Source organism: Melospiza melodia, chromosome 4, assembly GCF_035770615.1.
Source record: "Melospiza melodia melodia isolate bMelMel2 chromosome 4, bMelMel2.pri, whole genome shotgun sequence".
NCBI classification, from domain to species: domain Eukaryota; kingdom Metazoa; phylum Chordata; class Aves; order Passeriformes; family Passerellidae; genus Melospiza; species Melospiza melodia.
In genome coordinates, this window is record NC_086197.1 from 10705390 (window position 1) to 10721096 (window position 15707).

At 43.5% G+C, this 15707-nt stretch overlaps 1 protein-coding gene across 19 annotated transcripts in view; it reads right to left on the minus strand.

Annotated features, from left to right (window-relative positions):
* CACNA1C (calcium voltage-gated channel subunit alpha1 C) overlaps nt 1-15707 on the minus strand; it is a 450530-nt gene that overhangs the window by 33368 nt on the left and 401455 nt on the right. For 15 of the 19 annotated variants that reach the window (XM_063153847.1, XM_063153843.1, XM_063153842.1 and 12 more), the window contains one exon: nt 794-826. The exons of the other annotated variants lie outside the window; for them this stretch is intronic. In XM_063153847.1, coding sequence (XP_063009917.1) covers nt 794-826 — 33 coding nt within the window. The remainder of the gene's footprint in view (nt 1-793; nt 827-15707) is intronic. 19 annotated transcript variants of the gene reach the window in all.

Sequence of the window (15707 nt, forward strand, 5' to 3'; positions counted from 1 at the left end):
AGTGTCCTGGAGCAGGCAAAGTCTCAGCAGCAGATAAAATAGAACAAATCCCTCCCTGACGCAAATGTGCAACTTACTGGCATCAAACCACTTAGCCAAAAACTCAGCCATGCCTTAGAAGATTACAGTAATTTTCAAACTAGGTGGCTGTAGATTAGCTGATGCTTGAGTAGCCCTGCTCACTTCCTCCTGGCTTTCATCCAGCTTTTTGAAGGCAAATCCTTGCCAGAGGAGGGAGGTTCTGCAGAGGGGCAATCCAGAAACTGGAGCTCTCTGGGGGTGGTGTGGGGCCTGCTTCACACACCAAGGCAGCAGAGTTTTGTGCTCCATTGCACCAGTTACTCTTTTTTTGTGCAAAATACAAACTCAAGTGTTATAATGAATCACCTCACTGAAGAGGAGCTTCAGAGGCCCAACTCTTTCTTTTCTGGAAGCTTGGACGTGAAGTCACACTGCAAACTCATTCAGTGTCACATTGACAGTGACACAGGGACATTGTGGCTAACAAGAAATCTTACCAGGTCCAGTTCTCTCTTGGTGGTTCATTAGAAGGCAGAACAACAGTTAACTTGACCAAAGGAAAGCTCAGGATGCACAAGAGATACACATGTGCAGCATATTCACAGCTCATGTGAACACCAGACTCACACCAATACATGACATGGCAGCTTCATGCACAAATAACTAGGCTGGGCTTGGAGAGAGAACTTGTGATCACGGAGAAGAGAAAAAAGGAGTGTGTTAGAAAGAGTGTCACAGAAGCTGGGAGGGTGGTCTGTATTTTCGGTCTTACCATAGAGGAAGAGCATTGGGTATGTTCAGCTGGCTTTAAAGAAAGGCAGACAGAAATAAGCTGTAATAAGTCTCCAATCAAGAGCCCTAGTAAACTAGGTCTTGGCTAACACAGGAGCAACAAAATGGCAGAAGAGGGCAAAAGGGGATTTGAAAGAAATGCACAAGAGGCTGGGCTTATTCCCTAGGATGCCCAGGATCAAGGCTGGCCAAGGCAGAAGTGGGTACAACTGCCTCTGAATTTGATGTAAGCTCTCTCCACTACCAGCACATGTGAGTCACACCCAGTGTCTCCTGAGTGCTGGACACCCTGGCAGTGGAGGTACTGTACTGGTAAATGAGTTCAATACAGGGGCTGATTTGGCTCTCCAGCTCAGATCCAGGCCATGTCTGCACAGGGACCAGCCAGCTTCCAGTGCATCCATCTGATTTGCAAACCCATAACATCCCAGAGCTAAAGCAACACTTTCTGTTTGTATATTCCCATTCCCTTTCACACAGTTCTGGGTTGGGAGAGTCTAACTGGCTCTTGGCAGCCCTGCAACACCCAGCACCAGCTGTGAATGTGGGTTGGTGCAGCTAATTAGCTCACTCTGCCTTTACCCACCTCACAGCAGAGCCCTAGGCACTCAGTGGATCTGTTTTTGGAGGCCAGGCTGAGCTGAGCCCAGCCCTGGCCACGCCTGGAAGAGTCAAATTGCTGTAGACACTCTGCTTGATATTCCTTGATTAACCTCTGGGGCCATTTCCAATACTGAGAGCAATTCTAAAATATACCCAAGGCTGCAAGTATCCTTAGGTGTAAGAAGCAGAATTGTAAATTAAATGAAACTGTCTTTATTAGGAGTCCTTCAGTTCAATAGTAACATAATCCTTCAGGCCTAACCTCTACCATGTGCCAAACCAGTCTGCTACTTTAGCAAAGTGGGAATTGATGTGTTTCTGCCAGTGTCAGAATTCCCCTCTAGTGCCATGGAGGTCTCCTGCAGCATGCTCCTGCTCTCCAAGGATGCTGCAGTAATCAAACTGGCATTGTATTACCTAAAAAAACCCCTGTAGTTTGGATGCACAGCCTAGTTTGGTGATATGGGCAGATAAGAACAATTAAAAACCCAAGGTACACCAGCTCATTTAACAATTTGGGTTAACTCATTGGTTTGGTAGTGTCAGCTTTCATTCTCCTCTTTCACATGTTTGCTCTTGTGTTTTCAGATCACATACAGGCAAAAGTTGGCTTGAATACCAAATGAAGCAGCAGTGCCCATAGAGACATTTCTTACAGGTCAGGCATAGATTTTGATTTTGTGTTGCTAGGCAAACATCTTTCCAGCAAAGTCCCATCCCCCTTCCTCTTTCTAGTTGTGCAAATCACCTTTTCTCACAGTGGAAGGACCCTTATTCTGCTGCTTGCTGCATTCCTGGTAGAAGGTACAAATGTCCTTCAAAATAACTGAAAATTTTCTGGATTCTCCATCATTCCTGGCTGATGGTGTTTGTGCATCTGTGACTGACAGGCTGAAGAAGCCTTTTGAGGTGCTGTGGGATATTGTGCTTTCACTGTCATTTCTTCTTCTATTCCCTGAGCTAACTGGGCTGTGTTTTAAGTTGTGGTCAAAAATGAACCAAATTATATCACTGTCTGTGGTAGAGGCTCAAAAGCAGCACAGGGAAGGTTCTGCTGATGCTGGCAGGTGGGATTTGTACAAACTGTGGCACTGTGGGCTGAGGTTCCTGCTGTGCTTGTGTGAGTTCATGAGGGGGAAATCAACCCCCACCTTTGGGCTCCTGAATACACTTTTGGATATCCCCAAAGGTTTCAGAAAGGAGACAAGTCCTACCAGCTGTGCCAAAGGGGCACCCCATGGACCTGAGCACAGGAATCTGAGAATCCATTACTGGAACTTTCCAGTGTGGCCATTCCAAGCCCTAAAGCTGAGAGAGCTACTGCTAGATAATCCAAGAATCTTCAGCCTTGCCAGTGATGTGGAATGCAAATTTTAGGACAAGGACAGGCAACTGGCACCTGAGAATGCAGTGGTCACATCAGTTCCCAGGGATGGAAGCATGGTGACAAGTAATTAAAGCCAGTGTCTATTGCCCATCTGAAGTAGACAGGATTTCATTTCTACAAATCTCAGAACAATGTGGAAAAACAAACCCTCATCTGTTTGATGTCTCTGGAAGAGCTTTTGGAGAAGCTACACCACTGAGCAGGAAGCACTCTTGGCTGTGTTCCCTGCTGCTGCATGGGGGTTTAACCTGCAAAGAAACTTCAAGACAAGACTTCTGTCCTGCCCTTCTCTGGCGCATGAGTAACATGAACATACTGAATGGGAAAGGGCCACAGCAGGGACATCAGTCTGAGGTGATGTTCTGAGCAGTTTCTCTCACAGAGAAAAGGGATCTGAAGGATAAATCACAAGTACAAGGTCATATTTAGAGTGATACAGAAGGGAACCTGCAGGCTGACTGGGAAAAGAAATATCTGAGGCAGGATGCACCTGTGTAAAGACACTCAGGGGGATGAGTGCAATGAGAACTGTTTGGGTAATTTTTTTCTTTCTTTTTATGCCACTATATTTAAAAAGGCAACACAGATGTTAAGAAGCAGAAGAGTCTAAGAAAGAGAAGGTTCTAGAAGCCCAAGTAAAATTCAGTAGGATAAAGACTGAGTGATCCCTGCAACATGTCTGAAAACCTCCTCAGAATATTGTTGCCTGCATACATCTCATTCATATTCAGAGTGTACTAGAACACCAGCTTTTTAGGCAGATAAATTGCTGCAAACCTGTGAGCATTCTTAGAGCCCCTACAGGCACAAAAGAGGAAGTCAAAGCTTGTGCCCATCATGAAGTCAGGATCCCAGGTAAGGAAGTCTCTGGGAAAGAAGCCAGCTTTATTCAGTGGAGAGATACTTAAAATCTCAGAGGCCACAGCACTGGATAAGGGAGCTGTGTTCCTGGTAATCCTGCTCTGTCTGGGTAGGGGATAGTGAGGTTTACTGGGAACTGCTTGTGAGGAACACAACCCCTCCAGGTCCTGTTGAACTTCCATGATGTCTCACAAATCAAACCTGGTGTCTGAAAAAGTTTCTAATGGGTTGTGCTTTGGAAGCTAGGAGAGGATAAAATTTGCACTCCTAAGGAACCATTCTCAATCTTTCAAGAGCAATATGTAACAGAGTAAATATAGTGGGATATTTATACTGTAATGCAATCCATTCTGAAATTCTGAGAAGGGATGATGTGGCTTTTCAGATCTGTAAAGACAGCAGGAAAAACATGAGCAAAAAGGCTTTGTATATTCACAGTAGTATCAAAGTTCCCTGAAATATCCATGGCTTAGAATATCTTATGGATAAAGATTTGGAAGAAAACAGGAGAGTGTGTTAATAGGCAGATTCAAATGAAAGAGTCAGTAGGAAATTCCAGAGAAGAGATATTAATCCCACCTCATCCTTGTGGAACACTGGAGACAGAGGACCATGTTGGGAGGTTTGAGCTCCTTTTGGCTGGTTTGCTGACAACTGTAATGGCTTTGCAGAGAAGCAGCCCCTGGAAATGCCTAAAAGGCAGCTTCATTAGGCCTGTACAGTATGTGTTTAATCCATATAACCATGGAGGCTCCTCCTCTGCTGGGTAAGTGTCAGTAGCTGTTCAGGAGCTGTTGATGACAGGACAGGCAGGCAGCATTCCCATTGCTGATGGCAGCAATTCTTTTACACCACAGGACACACTGAAGATGAGTTCAACTCCCTTGAAGTGGATCTAGCCTTTGCTAGGAAGTCCAAACTGATCTTTTCCCTGATGTTTGAGGAGCAAACTTCCTTGCTGATAGCTTTTTACTTTCTACCAACACTTCCATTCATAGGGAGGAATCTCTTTTTTGCAAGAGATAATTCAACCTTTGTATTGTGGAGAGCATTTGAGCAGCTGAATGCACAGCGTTATAATTGCTTCACTGGAGTTGTATCAGTCAATGCAGAGGTACAGCTGCAGCCTCCCAGTTATGCCTGATAGGTTGGAAGAGATGAGAGGAAATGTGTGTTTGAGATGCTGGCACCACAATATGACAGAGTAGCTCCACATTTCTCAGGAGAATGAGTGGTCAGATGCTTATGCTGCCTTTTGTGACTAGCAATCTGTAATGGCCTTTCTCCACTGAGGAAACTGTGGCTCATGGATGAAGCTTCTAGAAGCCCACTGAGAGCAGCTGTTTGCTGGTGTTGGATGTCTGCTAAGATATTTCCTTGATGTTGAATTTGGAGAATGAAAAGTTATCCACGAAGATGCCATATCTGTTGGAAACTTGATATTTGGTCCATCAGCTTTGTCCCATGAGGAAGGGGGTGACACATGTTCACTTCTTGCTTTTTTCTCCTCCCTGCAGGAAAGGTGCCTCTGAGAACCTGCTCTGCAGAGCTTCCTGAGCTGGCTGAAGTGTTGTGTAGTTCCTTTACATTTGTAGGATATCGGCCTTTTTTAGATCAAGGTCTTTAGGTCTCTTCCAAGGGTCCTACTTCAGCCATGCTGCATCTGTGACTTTGGACACAAGATGAAGTGTGGCAAGAGATGTTTTGAGGAAATTAACTCATTAAAGCCATAGGTAAGATGTGGAGGGGAATTAAAAGCACACATTTGGCAATGAGAAACCCCACTGCTCTTCTGGAGATGTTTCCTTCCCATGTGCTAACACTGAGATGGGATCTCCAAGGTTTTGAGTTTCAAGAACAAGAATTTTCCAAGGTATGGGAAAAAAAAAGAGGTTTAGAAGTTATCTGTGCCATAGAGACATGGTAAAAGAAGACACTCTTGTATTTGTAGTGTCAAAAATCTGAAGTGACCTCAGGAGGCTGAGTTGCACAAGTCTTTGTGGAGAGCTGGAAAAAGTCAGGGCTTCAAATCAACCTGACTGCTGGCAGGTAATATTCTGCCATGGCACTGGGGAGTTACCACAGCCCCCACAGCCCCTTCCAGAGCCATCTGTCTGCCACTGCTGTCTGAGGCTTTAATCACAAGAGCCCTGGAGATAACCCACCAGCCGCCAAAAGTCTCTGAGGTTATTATGAGGCCAGGCAGAAATGTATCTGGAACTTCTCTGACAGGGAATACTACTGGATTGCAGATGGCATAATTGTAAATTCCCACAACCTTACAGTGAATTCAAATTATTAGCAGGAAAAAACAAACAAACAAACAAAAAACCCCCCCAAAATATTTTCCCCAAGAACAAATCAGAAAAGCTTCTCAAACTGTGCCATCTTCCTTTAAGTAAGGAAGTATTTGAAAATTTCTGGGAACATTTTGAACAAAACTAGCCAAAATTCATTTTTTTTCCCCCTGCAAAAATATTTTCTGTTAGAAGAATGCTGATGCTGAAAGTCAAATGTTCTGTAGACACATGCCAATTCTGAAACAGGCATTTCAGAAATGTAAGGTTGAAATCTCACATTTTGTCCTCACACATTTTAATTTGGTTTACATTTTCATTATAAATCATATATAACTGAGAAAAAAAAATCAATGCCAGATTAAACTGCTTTTACTTTACTTAAGCATATGTCTTGAATCTTGATTATTTCAATAAAATTCTTTCTATTTTAAAACAGAGAAAAATGTTACAAGGGGCTTTTGGAAACAAAAAAATCGAGCCTCTCTATAGCTGTAATCTGGGTGAAGGACTGGAGGGTTTTTTTGATAATTTAATGCCTATTAGAAAAGGGCACCATCTTACAGGAAAACTGGGAATTGAGGGATGTGACGCTGCCTTTACTGGGGCAAATAGTGAACACCTTGTGGATTTCCCTGGAAAAAGCTCTGAGGTGTTCCAGTGCAATATAAAATGCTGATACTCAGCTCTGCAGAGGAGACTGAGCTCTCCTGCAGCAGGGAGGGGGTTAAAATTTCATTTGTTGCAAGGGGGGCAACTGGGGAAAATGCAACATCTGCAATGGGGTTTGCCATTACATTTCTGCCTGCATTAACTCATGGGGGCCAAGAAACACCAAGAGTCAGCTCATCCAAATGCAATATATATGCATTTATACTTCACTGATTCCACATGATCTCAGACCTCAGGGGAAGCATTACCATATCCCTGTGCAACAAAAGCCTGTTTTGAATACAGTTAATAAGGGCAAGGTAACTTCTTAAGCAAATGAGTCCTGCAGCTATCAGTTTTTTCCCCTTCATTTCCTATGGATTCTAAGATTTTGAAATTCTGAAGCTTGCTTTACTAATTAGCTTCTAATATGCAAATCATACAAATTTGAATAGCTTATAAATTAATTATATATATATATATATATATATATATATATATATATATATATATATATATCCAAAAATTGTCAGACAGAAGTCTTATGGCTCCAAGTGCTTAAGGCAAATATAAGGAAAGTCAATTGCTTTTATTTGGTTATGCAGATTACCCTAGATTGACAATTAGAGGACAAGTAATGAAAGGGCTGCTTTTTCACACAGCTAAAAGCTCTATTTTTTCCCCACAACTTTCAGAAAAGCAGAACAATTGGTAAAGTATATATATGCAAATTATTCTTAATTTTCAGGATGTTTTAATAATCCTTCTCATTAGCTTTGGGAAATCAAGTCTTAGGGTAATCAAACCTGGGAGGCTCCTGAGAAAGCAGCAGATACTAACCACAATCAGAGATGTAGTGCTCATCTTCAGGTGCAGCCACTGGTCTGACTCAGACAGGCAGGTGCAGCTGGCCTGCACTTCATCATTTGAGTTCTGTGGGACAGACAGCCAGAAGAAGCCCTAGAACATCTGGATGAGAAGGTGCTAAAGATGAATTGAACCATGAAAATAAATGTTCAAAGGCTACATGTGTGCAGGGCTTTTTGTTTTACAGGTGGAGAGACTCTCAGGATCTTCTGTTTGAGTAAGAGAAGAGAGGTTTTGCTGATTTGAATGCCTCTGCCAGCAGCCATGTGTGATAAACTTTTTTTTTCATTAAACTTGGCTTTTCATCTGACCAGTTCTTGATTCACAGGGCAATGGCTCCCAAAGGAGATGATCAGTGTGTCCCAGCCCAGAGCAGCCTGAGGGGGATGACCTTGGGAGCAGAACAGGCCACTGAGCAAGAGGGAGAGAGAGCAAGATGAGAATTCAGCTTTCCAGCTTTCCTCACTTCTATTACCATCCATGCCAACACTGTCCTCATTTCTGTTCCTGAGCAGTCCAATGTGCTTCACTGCATTTCCTGAGGCAAAGTTAACATGGCTTTTAAACATCAAACTCAGCAGTGTATTTATCACTGTGCTGGAAAAGGCAGTCTTCTTTTCCTCCACCTCTTTAGAGAGATTTATGTTCTGAATTATATTGTTGATTACTCTCTTCCCTTTTTTTTTCATTGTCTGGGAGGGAAGAGTGAGAGAAACCTGTGGGACATGTTTTCCAAAAGGAGCACGGCCTGTATCTGGTTTTCATTCCAAGTAACAGATATTTTCAAATCCAGGTTGTCCCATCCCAAACACCCAAATAAATCCATCATCTTGACTTATCTGCAGCAGTGTTGTGAAAGCACAGCTGCTGTGGAGGGCTGCAAGCTGGGAGATGTTCTCTGGCACACTTGGCCTGCTCAGGTTTTTGTCTATTAAGACCATGACACCAATTTTGATGTCAAAATAAAACCGAAGAAAAAGACTGTTCAAAACATCCACTGTGCACTGTGCATGTGCATTGTGTAAGAACTGATTTTTCCATTTCTTGTGGCATCCCACAGCCTGCCTTGGAAATGAGAATGGCAACAGAGCTTTTCTCTGAGATGAACTCCCTGAGCCATTTTGTGTCCAACACCTTGCAATGCTCCATTGGTGCTGAGAGGGTGAGTGGCATCTACAGGCTTCTTCTTCACGGCAGACTGGTGATTTATGAGGATTTTGGTGATTGATGAGGAATTAAACAAACTCCCAGAGGCATGTCCTTCTGCTGCCATGGCTGTGTTTGTCTTCTCTGCACTGGATGTTTGAGCACTTCTGCAGATATTTGTTAATTATTTCTGAATTAGCTGATAGGATTTCACGGTGTGGGAAAAGGACAAGGAAGAAGGAAAAATGAAGAACAGAGTGAAACTTGGTGCTCTTTTGGGTCTTTCTGGGGTTTCTCTGGTCAGCCTCAAGCTGAAAGATGGAGGGAGACCTTTGGAATTTGTAGGGTTCCAGAAGCACATGAGTCCAGAAGGAAACTTCAGGAGCTTCTTTGTTGTACTGCACAAGTCCTGATTACACTGGGGGTGCCAAGGTTGGAAGGAGCCCTGTGGTCTGCAGCAAAATCCCCACTCCTCAGTACAACTCTGGGGACTGCTGGAGCCAGGGAGACACTGGAGCAGGAGCAGGTTTTCCTGGGGAGGGAGTCAGGTAGGCTACCAGCTGACAGATTCCACATGCAGTGTTGCCAGGACCCATCCTTTGGGAAGCCCAGAGGCTTTGGGACAGTGTGAAGATGGATAAGCCATCTTGTGCTTTGGTGAAGGTGCTTAAAGAAACTGCACATGCAGGAGAAAACCCAACCCACCTTGGTTTCAAAGCAATAGGTCTGTGGATTGCAAGAGGCTCTGGATGGCTGCAGGTGAACTGTCATCCCCTGTCAGTTTTGTATAATTAATCTTTGCTCAAGGGAGGATATCCAGGGATACCAGCAGCCCAAACAGAGAGATTGTTATGGACCATTTTCACCTGAGATTTGCAGCAGCTAGTGTTTAATTCCCAGTCTGTGTCTTTTCATTGCCTTTTAAATTAGAAAGTTATTTAATGTTGATGCAGAATATTACCCAGGAAAAAACCAGCCTACAGACTCATTGATTTCTGTATTATATTATGGGATACAATAAAGTCTGTACATGTCATTCTGGGATTTGAAATGCCAATCACAGGCATTATCAGAAAACATTAGAAGTGGTCATATGGAGACTGGGAATAGATCTTACAAAGCTACTTAGCAACGTTTTCTTGTTCTACATATCTTTCCAAGAATAAATAATTATTGATTTGATGAATTCTTTGGTAAAGAAACCAAACAAGGATAGGGACTGTTTAGATGATACATAATGCTCACTCTGTGTGATTTACTGTGTTCAAGTATGGTCAAACACTTGAGTCTCAAATTCCCTGTCTCTAAACATCAATTTGTTTTGATGTTTTTCTATTAACAAGTGTTTCTTTACAGCTGAGGCATCTTTGCCTTCATGTCTGTTCATCTTATATAATGATGTCTGGCTTTGGATGAAGGAGATTTTCTCCCAGCCCCTCAGACAAGGCCCAGCAGGCAGCACTGCTGGCTGGTGTCTCAGAGCTTCAAAGTGGAGCTGGACAGAACAACTGGGGTGCCACCAGCTGGGATGTCCCATTACTCTGCAACAGCAATTAGAGCCAAGTCACATTCTTTGGCCATCAATCAGCTGACCATGAGCTGATTCCAGTCCCCACAGCTTGGTCAGCTGGCTGCAGACAGGAATGGGTCCCATTTAGCAGATTCCCAGGGAGACACATGAAGCTGAAGTGGTTTTGTTGGCATCTTGTGCCAGACAGTCTCCTCAAAGAACAGATCAGAGAGTGAAGGTAAGAGCACAGCCATTTACAAACCAGATGTCTATGAAGAAATAATAAAAGAACCACCCCTCTTGTGTTTGCCTGGCTGGTGCATGAGAATGTAGAGGAAGCAAAGCAAGAGCTAAATGAGAGTGCTATATTGACTATATTGAAAAGGGTAGAATTAATTTATATGTGTTTACCTTTGATTGCAAATCTGGGTGAGCAGCAAAGCCCCCACAACTGGATGTGCATTTGATGGGAGGTCTGTACATTTGGGTTTGCAGACTGGTACCATCACCATGCTGAAAGGCTGCCCAGTGCCTTGCACAAAAGGGGAGCAGCTCTTCCCCTGGACTGATGGGATCTGGCTGAGGACAGAGAGGAAAATCTACTGCTAGATAAGATAGAGGGGAACTTCCTACTGCCTTGCTGCAAATGTCTGCTGCCCAAGAGTTCAGCAAAATTCCGACAAAATCACTGGGAAAAAGAAGATGGGGGAGAAGAGCAAGTTAAAGAGGAAATCAAGTAAAAAATGCTTGTGTGTGTTTTCCCTTCTTCCATCACCTCCACTACTTTCATTGCAACTGGCAGTGCAGCCTGGGATGAGTTAGAATTTCTCGAAATATGTACAAGATGGTGCACACAGTGAGGTCTTGTATCACCAATTCTAAAAGCTCTTGTGATTTGCATGAAGAGCAGGAGCTTTTGCAGCACAACTGAGTGAGTGAAATGCAGGGGTTTGTGCCCTCTGTTACTGCAGCCTGTGTATGGAGAACAGCGACACTGGAAAATTCCTTGGGCATTCTCAGCAAGGTAGGTCTGAGAAAAAAGAGAATTAAATGCCAGAAACATCTTTCACTGCTTCAGGGAATTGCCTAAGATGGCAGAACCAGCTGGATTTGAACTCACCCAAGCACCTTTTTGACCATCTAACTTAGAGTGCTTAGAGATTGTTAATTAACATTAATATATTTAGAGATATATAAGGAATCAAGAGTCAAGAAAAAAGTCAAGCGATTTTCCTGTGGATTCATATAAAGATACAATCTCTATTAGAGTTCAGGGAAAGTTAAAAGAAACTTCTGCTAGGCAAAAGGAATGATTTATCCTGGCTAGCAAGCCAATGGAAAAAAATAATCAGCTTGGGGTAGCTCTTTTTAATTTGAGTGTTTTAACTAGCTTTGTGGAAAAGCACATTGGAATTAAGAGGAAAATGAAATATAACTGTAATATATCACAGATGTTGATGCCAGAATATTGTAGTGGGTTTTTTCTTCAAAGTACTGTGATAGAAAAATGACAAGTAAAATTAAATACTGGTCAGAAAACCTGCACATAGGCTTTTAAAAGAGCTCTTTGAACTGAAATGTAGATGCCATATACTTATTTTTACTATTGAACCAACACAGGACAAGGTCTGTGGTTCTTTGTGTTCCAACTATTAGCTTTTACTATTATTATAGCAATAATTTACAGTCACATAAGAAAAGAGGACTCCTGCTCTAAAGGCCCTAAAACCCAGCAAGGTTTTGGGTATGTGCAAGCCTGCTCTAATTAAAAGCACAATTCACTCCTTAGGGCAGCCAGTGAGATGCTGTGGGCCACCATTTAAAACATTTTCACTCAGAAGGACTCCAGACCGGTTTATGCATCAGGTCTTACAGTCATAGGGCTGTCTAACTTTCTTTTTGCTGCTTTCACATTTAGCTTTTAAAAATTTGTTCTCCTGGATTCTTTATCTTTGGTTTCTCCTGTTTTAATTAACGAGAATATGTGTGGTTAAATTTTTCCAGTAAGGCAAATTAATTTTTATGCTACTCTTAAGTCTTCCCTGCATTAAAATACATTCTGATTTTTCCATGGGCCTGGCATAATGTCAGAAGCCAAGTATAATAATTTTGTGGTAATCACAATATTGAGGTACATCCTTAAAATTGGGTGGTATGAAGAGTCTTTCAAAGGGGGAACTACCTGCCTTCTTCTTATGGTGCTAGCACTGCTAGCAACAGCTCAAACACTCAGGTAAACTGAAGAAGGAGTATTTTGCATTTACTATCCCCTTCTTTTGCAGAAAATACATACTTATTTCTGATTGTCCATATTTCATATAGATTTCCATACAGAAAAAGTTGTGCGGTTACCAAAATCACCTCTTTTAAAGAGCAAATCACATTATGAACTCTGGAAATGCACTCAAAATACCAACATTTTAAAGAAAAGAGATTAAAATAAAAAAAAAAAAAGAGGCCCCATTATTCTGACAAGTATATACATAAATAAAACCAAAAATAACCCTGTTCAAACATGGTTGTGGTTATATAGTCATACAATACTTCTTTCTCACCAATACAGGGTGAAAAACAAGCACTAAAATTGTTGATTAAGCATGGGAAGGATCAAGTTCAAGTTGATCTAAGCCTAATCTGTGGAAGAGTCCAGGGCAGCTCTCCTGATGTTCTTCAAACGCAAAATAAAGCACTTGCCACTGCTACTGCTCACAACCATGCTTCAACATGGTTTCCTCCAGCTGGGGCCACCGTGGTGTGTTACCTGAATTATTCCAGTGATAAAAACACCACCAGATTAAAACAAAAAAGAGAAAAAAAAAAGAGGCAAACTCAATCCACCCTCCCCCCCCATCAATTTTAGCAGCAGTTTTTTCAAAAAGAAAACAAGTCATATACACATACATATACACGCACACAGGGAGAGCTCAGGACTGCAGACACTTCTGGGATGGCAGCAGTAAGGGAGTGACAACACAGGATGTCAAAGAAGCCACTGTGCTTCTCCAGCCCTTTGCTACGTAATTTGGAGGCCTCTACTACCCAGATGGCATTTGAGAGGGGGAGAAAGGAGAGTGGGGGGAGATGTTTTCTGCCTCTTTCAGAAGGTTTGGTTAAACGAGCTTGCGAGTTGTGGGAACCGCAAAGATTTGGTGGTGGCAGCTGACGGCCAAAATCTGAGCAGCAAAGGGCGTGGAAGTGGAGAGAACCAGACAGGCAGAGAAAGACAGACAGACAGACAGGCACAGCGACAGAGATGAATGGCAGTCCCAAGTGAGGTGCAGGCTGGGTGCAAGTCGTCCTTCCCGCGATCCTTGCTCCCTTGGAGTGAGGGGTGTGTGCCCATGAGGGCGGCAGGGCCGCGCTGCAGTCCTGGCGCAGGCAGCGCCGCCTGGACAAGGACTGCAGGGCCTCAGCCCTGGTTCTCTGCCTTCAGACACATTGGTTGGGAGTGAAAATGAACTCAGGGGGTTTAGTGTGGCTGGAGAAGGGGAGAGGAAAGTGAGGGTGAGAAGGAAGAGAGGCAGGGTGTGGGTTAAAAGGGAGGAGTGCAGGAGAGGGTGAAAGGGAGATTAGGTATAGGCTTTCAGATATTCTAAAGAATGGGAGCGGGAGCTCGTGGCAAATAATATGAAGCCTCTCGACACCAAAAGCAAGATGATTGTAAAAAAAGGCCTCATGCGCCTGGCTTAAACATCAGAAATAAAATAGGCTAAATGAGAAATCACTGCACAAGTCTCCAAGTCTTGGGAGCTCAATGCTTTGGTATTTCTCTGGCCTTACTGCGCCAGTACTCAGGATTCAATCAAGCTGCAACCCTCTGCTGACATCTTAACAGAACTTGGAAAACTTTCCAGAAGTGCAAGGTATAAAGTACTCAGCTCTCCTGAACACCTGATGGACAAACATCAAACCATTACCCATAAGGCTGGGGCAAAAGAGACCTCACCAACATTTTTTAGGGAAGTAATACACCAAGGTGGGGTTTGTGTTTCCCTAACCTTCACAGGGGGGCTGCTTCCTGAGGCACCCAAGTCCTTTGTCTCCCAGATGTCCACACACAACACTGCACTCCCCTCCTGTCATCTCTCCCATTAAAACCCCACCATTTCCATCTCAAACCACTTGCAATGTTCACTCTTAGGGAAATGTGTGCTACTGCAACAGAAGTGCATTTTATGCACAGAAATATTCCATTCTTTCACAAAAACCCTCAAGACACCAGTTCCCTCTCCCTGACAGTTCTCATCTTGTAACCACACTCACCCCCTGGCTCATCACATCTGCTGCATGGCCTTGTGTGGGTACCTGTGGTGGGTAACTCCTCCTCCCCTGAGCCTCCTGCAGGGTTCACAGACACACTCAGACACTGTGCAGCTGTGGCACTGAATGAGCAGGCAGGGTGGCCACCACTTCAGATGGTTTTCTCAGTCATCCTCACGCACCCCAAGCGCAGCTGACAAACACAGAGGCACCTGCACATGCAGACGTGCTCAGAGGCACCAGCAGAAGCCCTCAGAGACAGGCCCACAGATAGGCACAAACCCTCCCTCCTTGACAGCCTTTCCAGACAGACAGATGGAATCAAACACTCAACACCCCCTCTGTCACTGTGCTGCTCTGGAGACACAGGTGCTCCCACCTGGACATGCCCCTGGAGCTCTCACAGGCCATGAACAACCCCCAGAGGCTCCTCCAGCTCCGTGGGCACTGATATGAGCCTTGCTTTGGTGGCAAATGAGGACTGAGCCATGCAGTCCCTTGGTCTGACACTGGCAGGGGGGAGGGTGAAGGAAAAAGGACCCTGTGGACCAAGGCAAAGTCAGTTTTCCTCTCTGACCAAGGGAAAGGAGGTCACATGAACACCTTTCCCAGTGACTCAGAGTCTGTGTTTCTTTCATTACTTTGGGCACTGTGGCACAGCATAAATGGAACTTGATTTTTCCATTTGATACAGAGCAACAAACAATAATGAGAAACTTTCTTAGCCTGGAGGAGGAAGGGACAGCAGGCTGTTAGTCACCTTTACAGCACTCAACTCCGGGCAGTGTCTGCTGACGTGGAAAGGAAGGAAGTGCTACTTCTGGGATGATACAGTCCCGACCTGCTGGGTTTTGTTCAACTCCTATCAGATTTATTTCCAATTATAATAGAGAGTAATAATTTTTACCACCTCAACATTTTCTTCTAAAGGGGTTTTGCAAACTCAAATAACAATACTTTTTTAACATAAGGAATAATAGCAGTCTCCACTGTTGGGAAGACTGAGGTACAGGGATCTAATAAAAGTCCAAGGAGTATAACCCACAGGCCCTACATCCCAGGCTTCATACATAATACCATTTTTCATCTTACTCCCCAAAAGTCATTCTTTGTCTTGAAGACAGCTGACACATGGTAGAGGTGGTTGGAAGTTCTTTTTTAAGCAAAAGATTAAAAAGTCATTTCTTCCCTCTTTAGTTACTTAAGAAGTGGCACAAGAATGCCCCAAAAATGAATATTTAAAAAACCTTTTGGGAAAAAAAATATTAAAAAAAAATCTTAATTTTGTGGCTAGAAAGTTAGTTGTACAGCA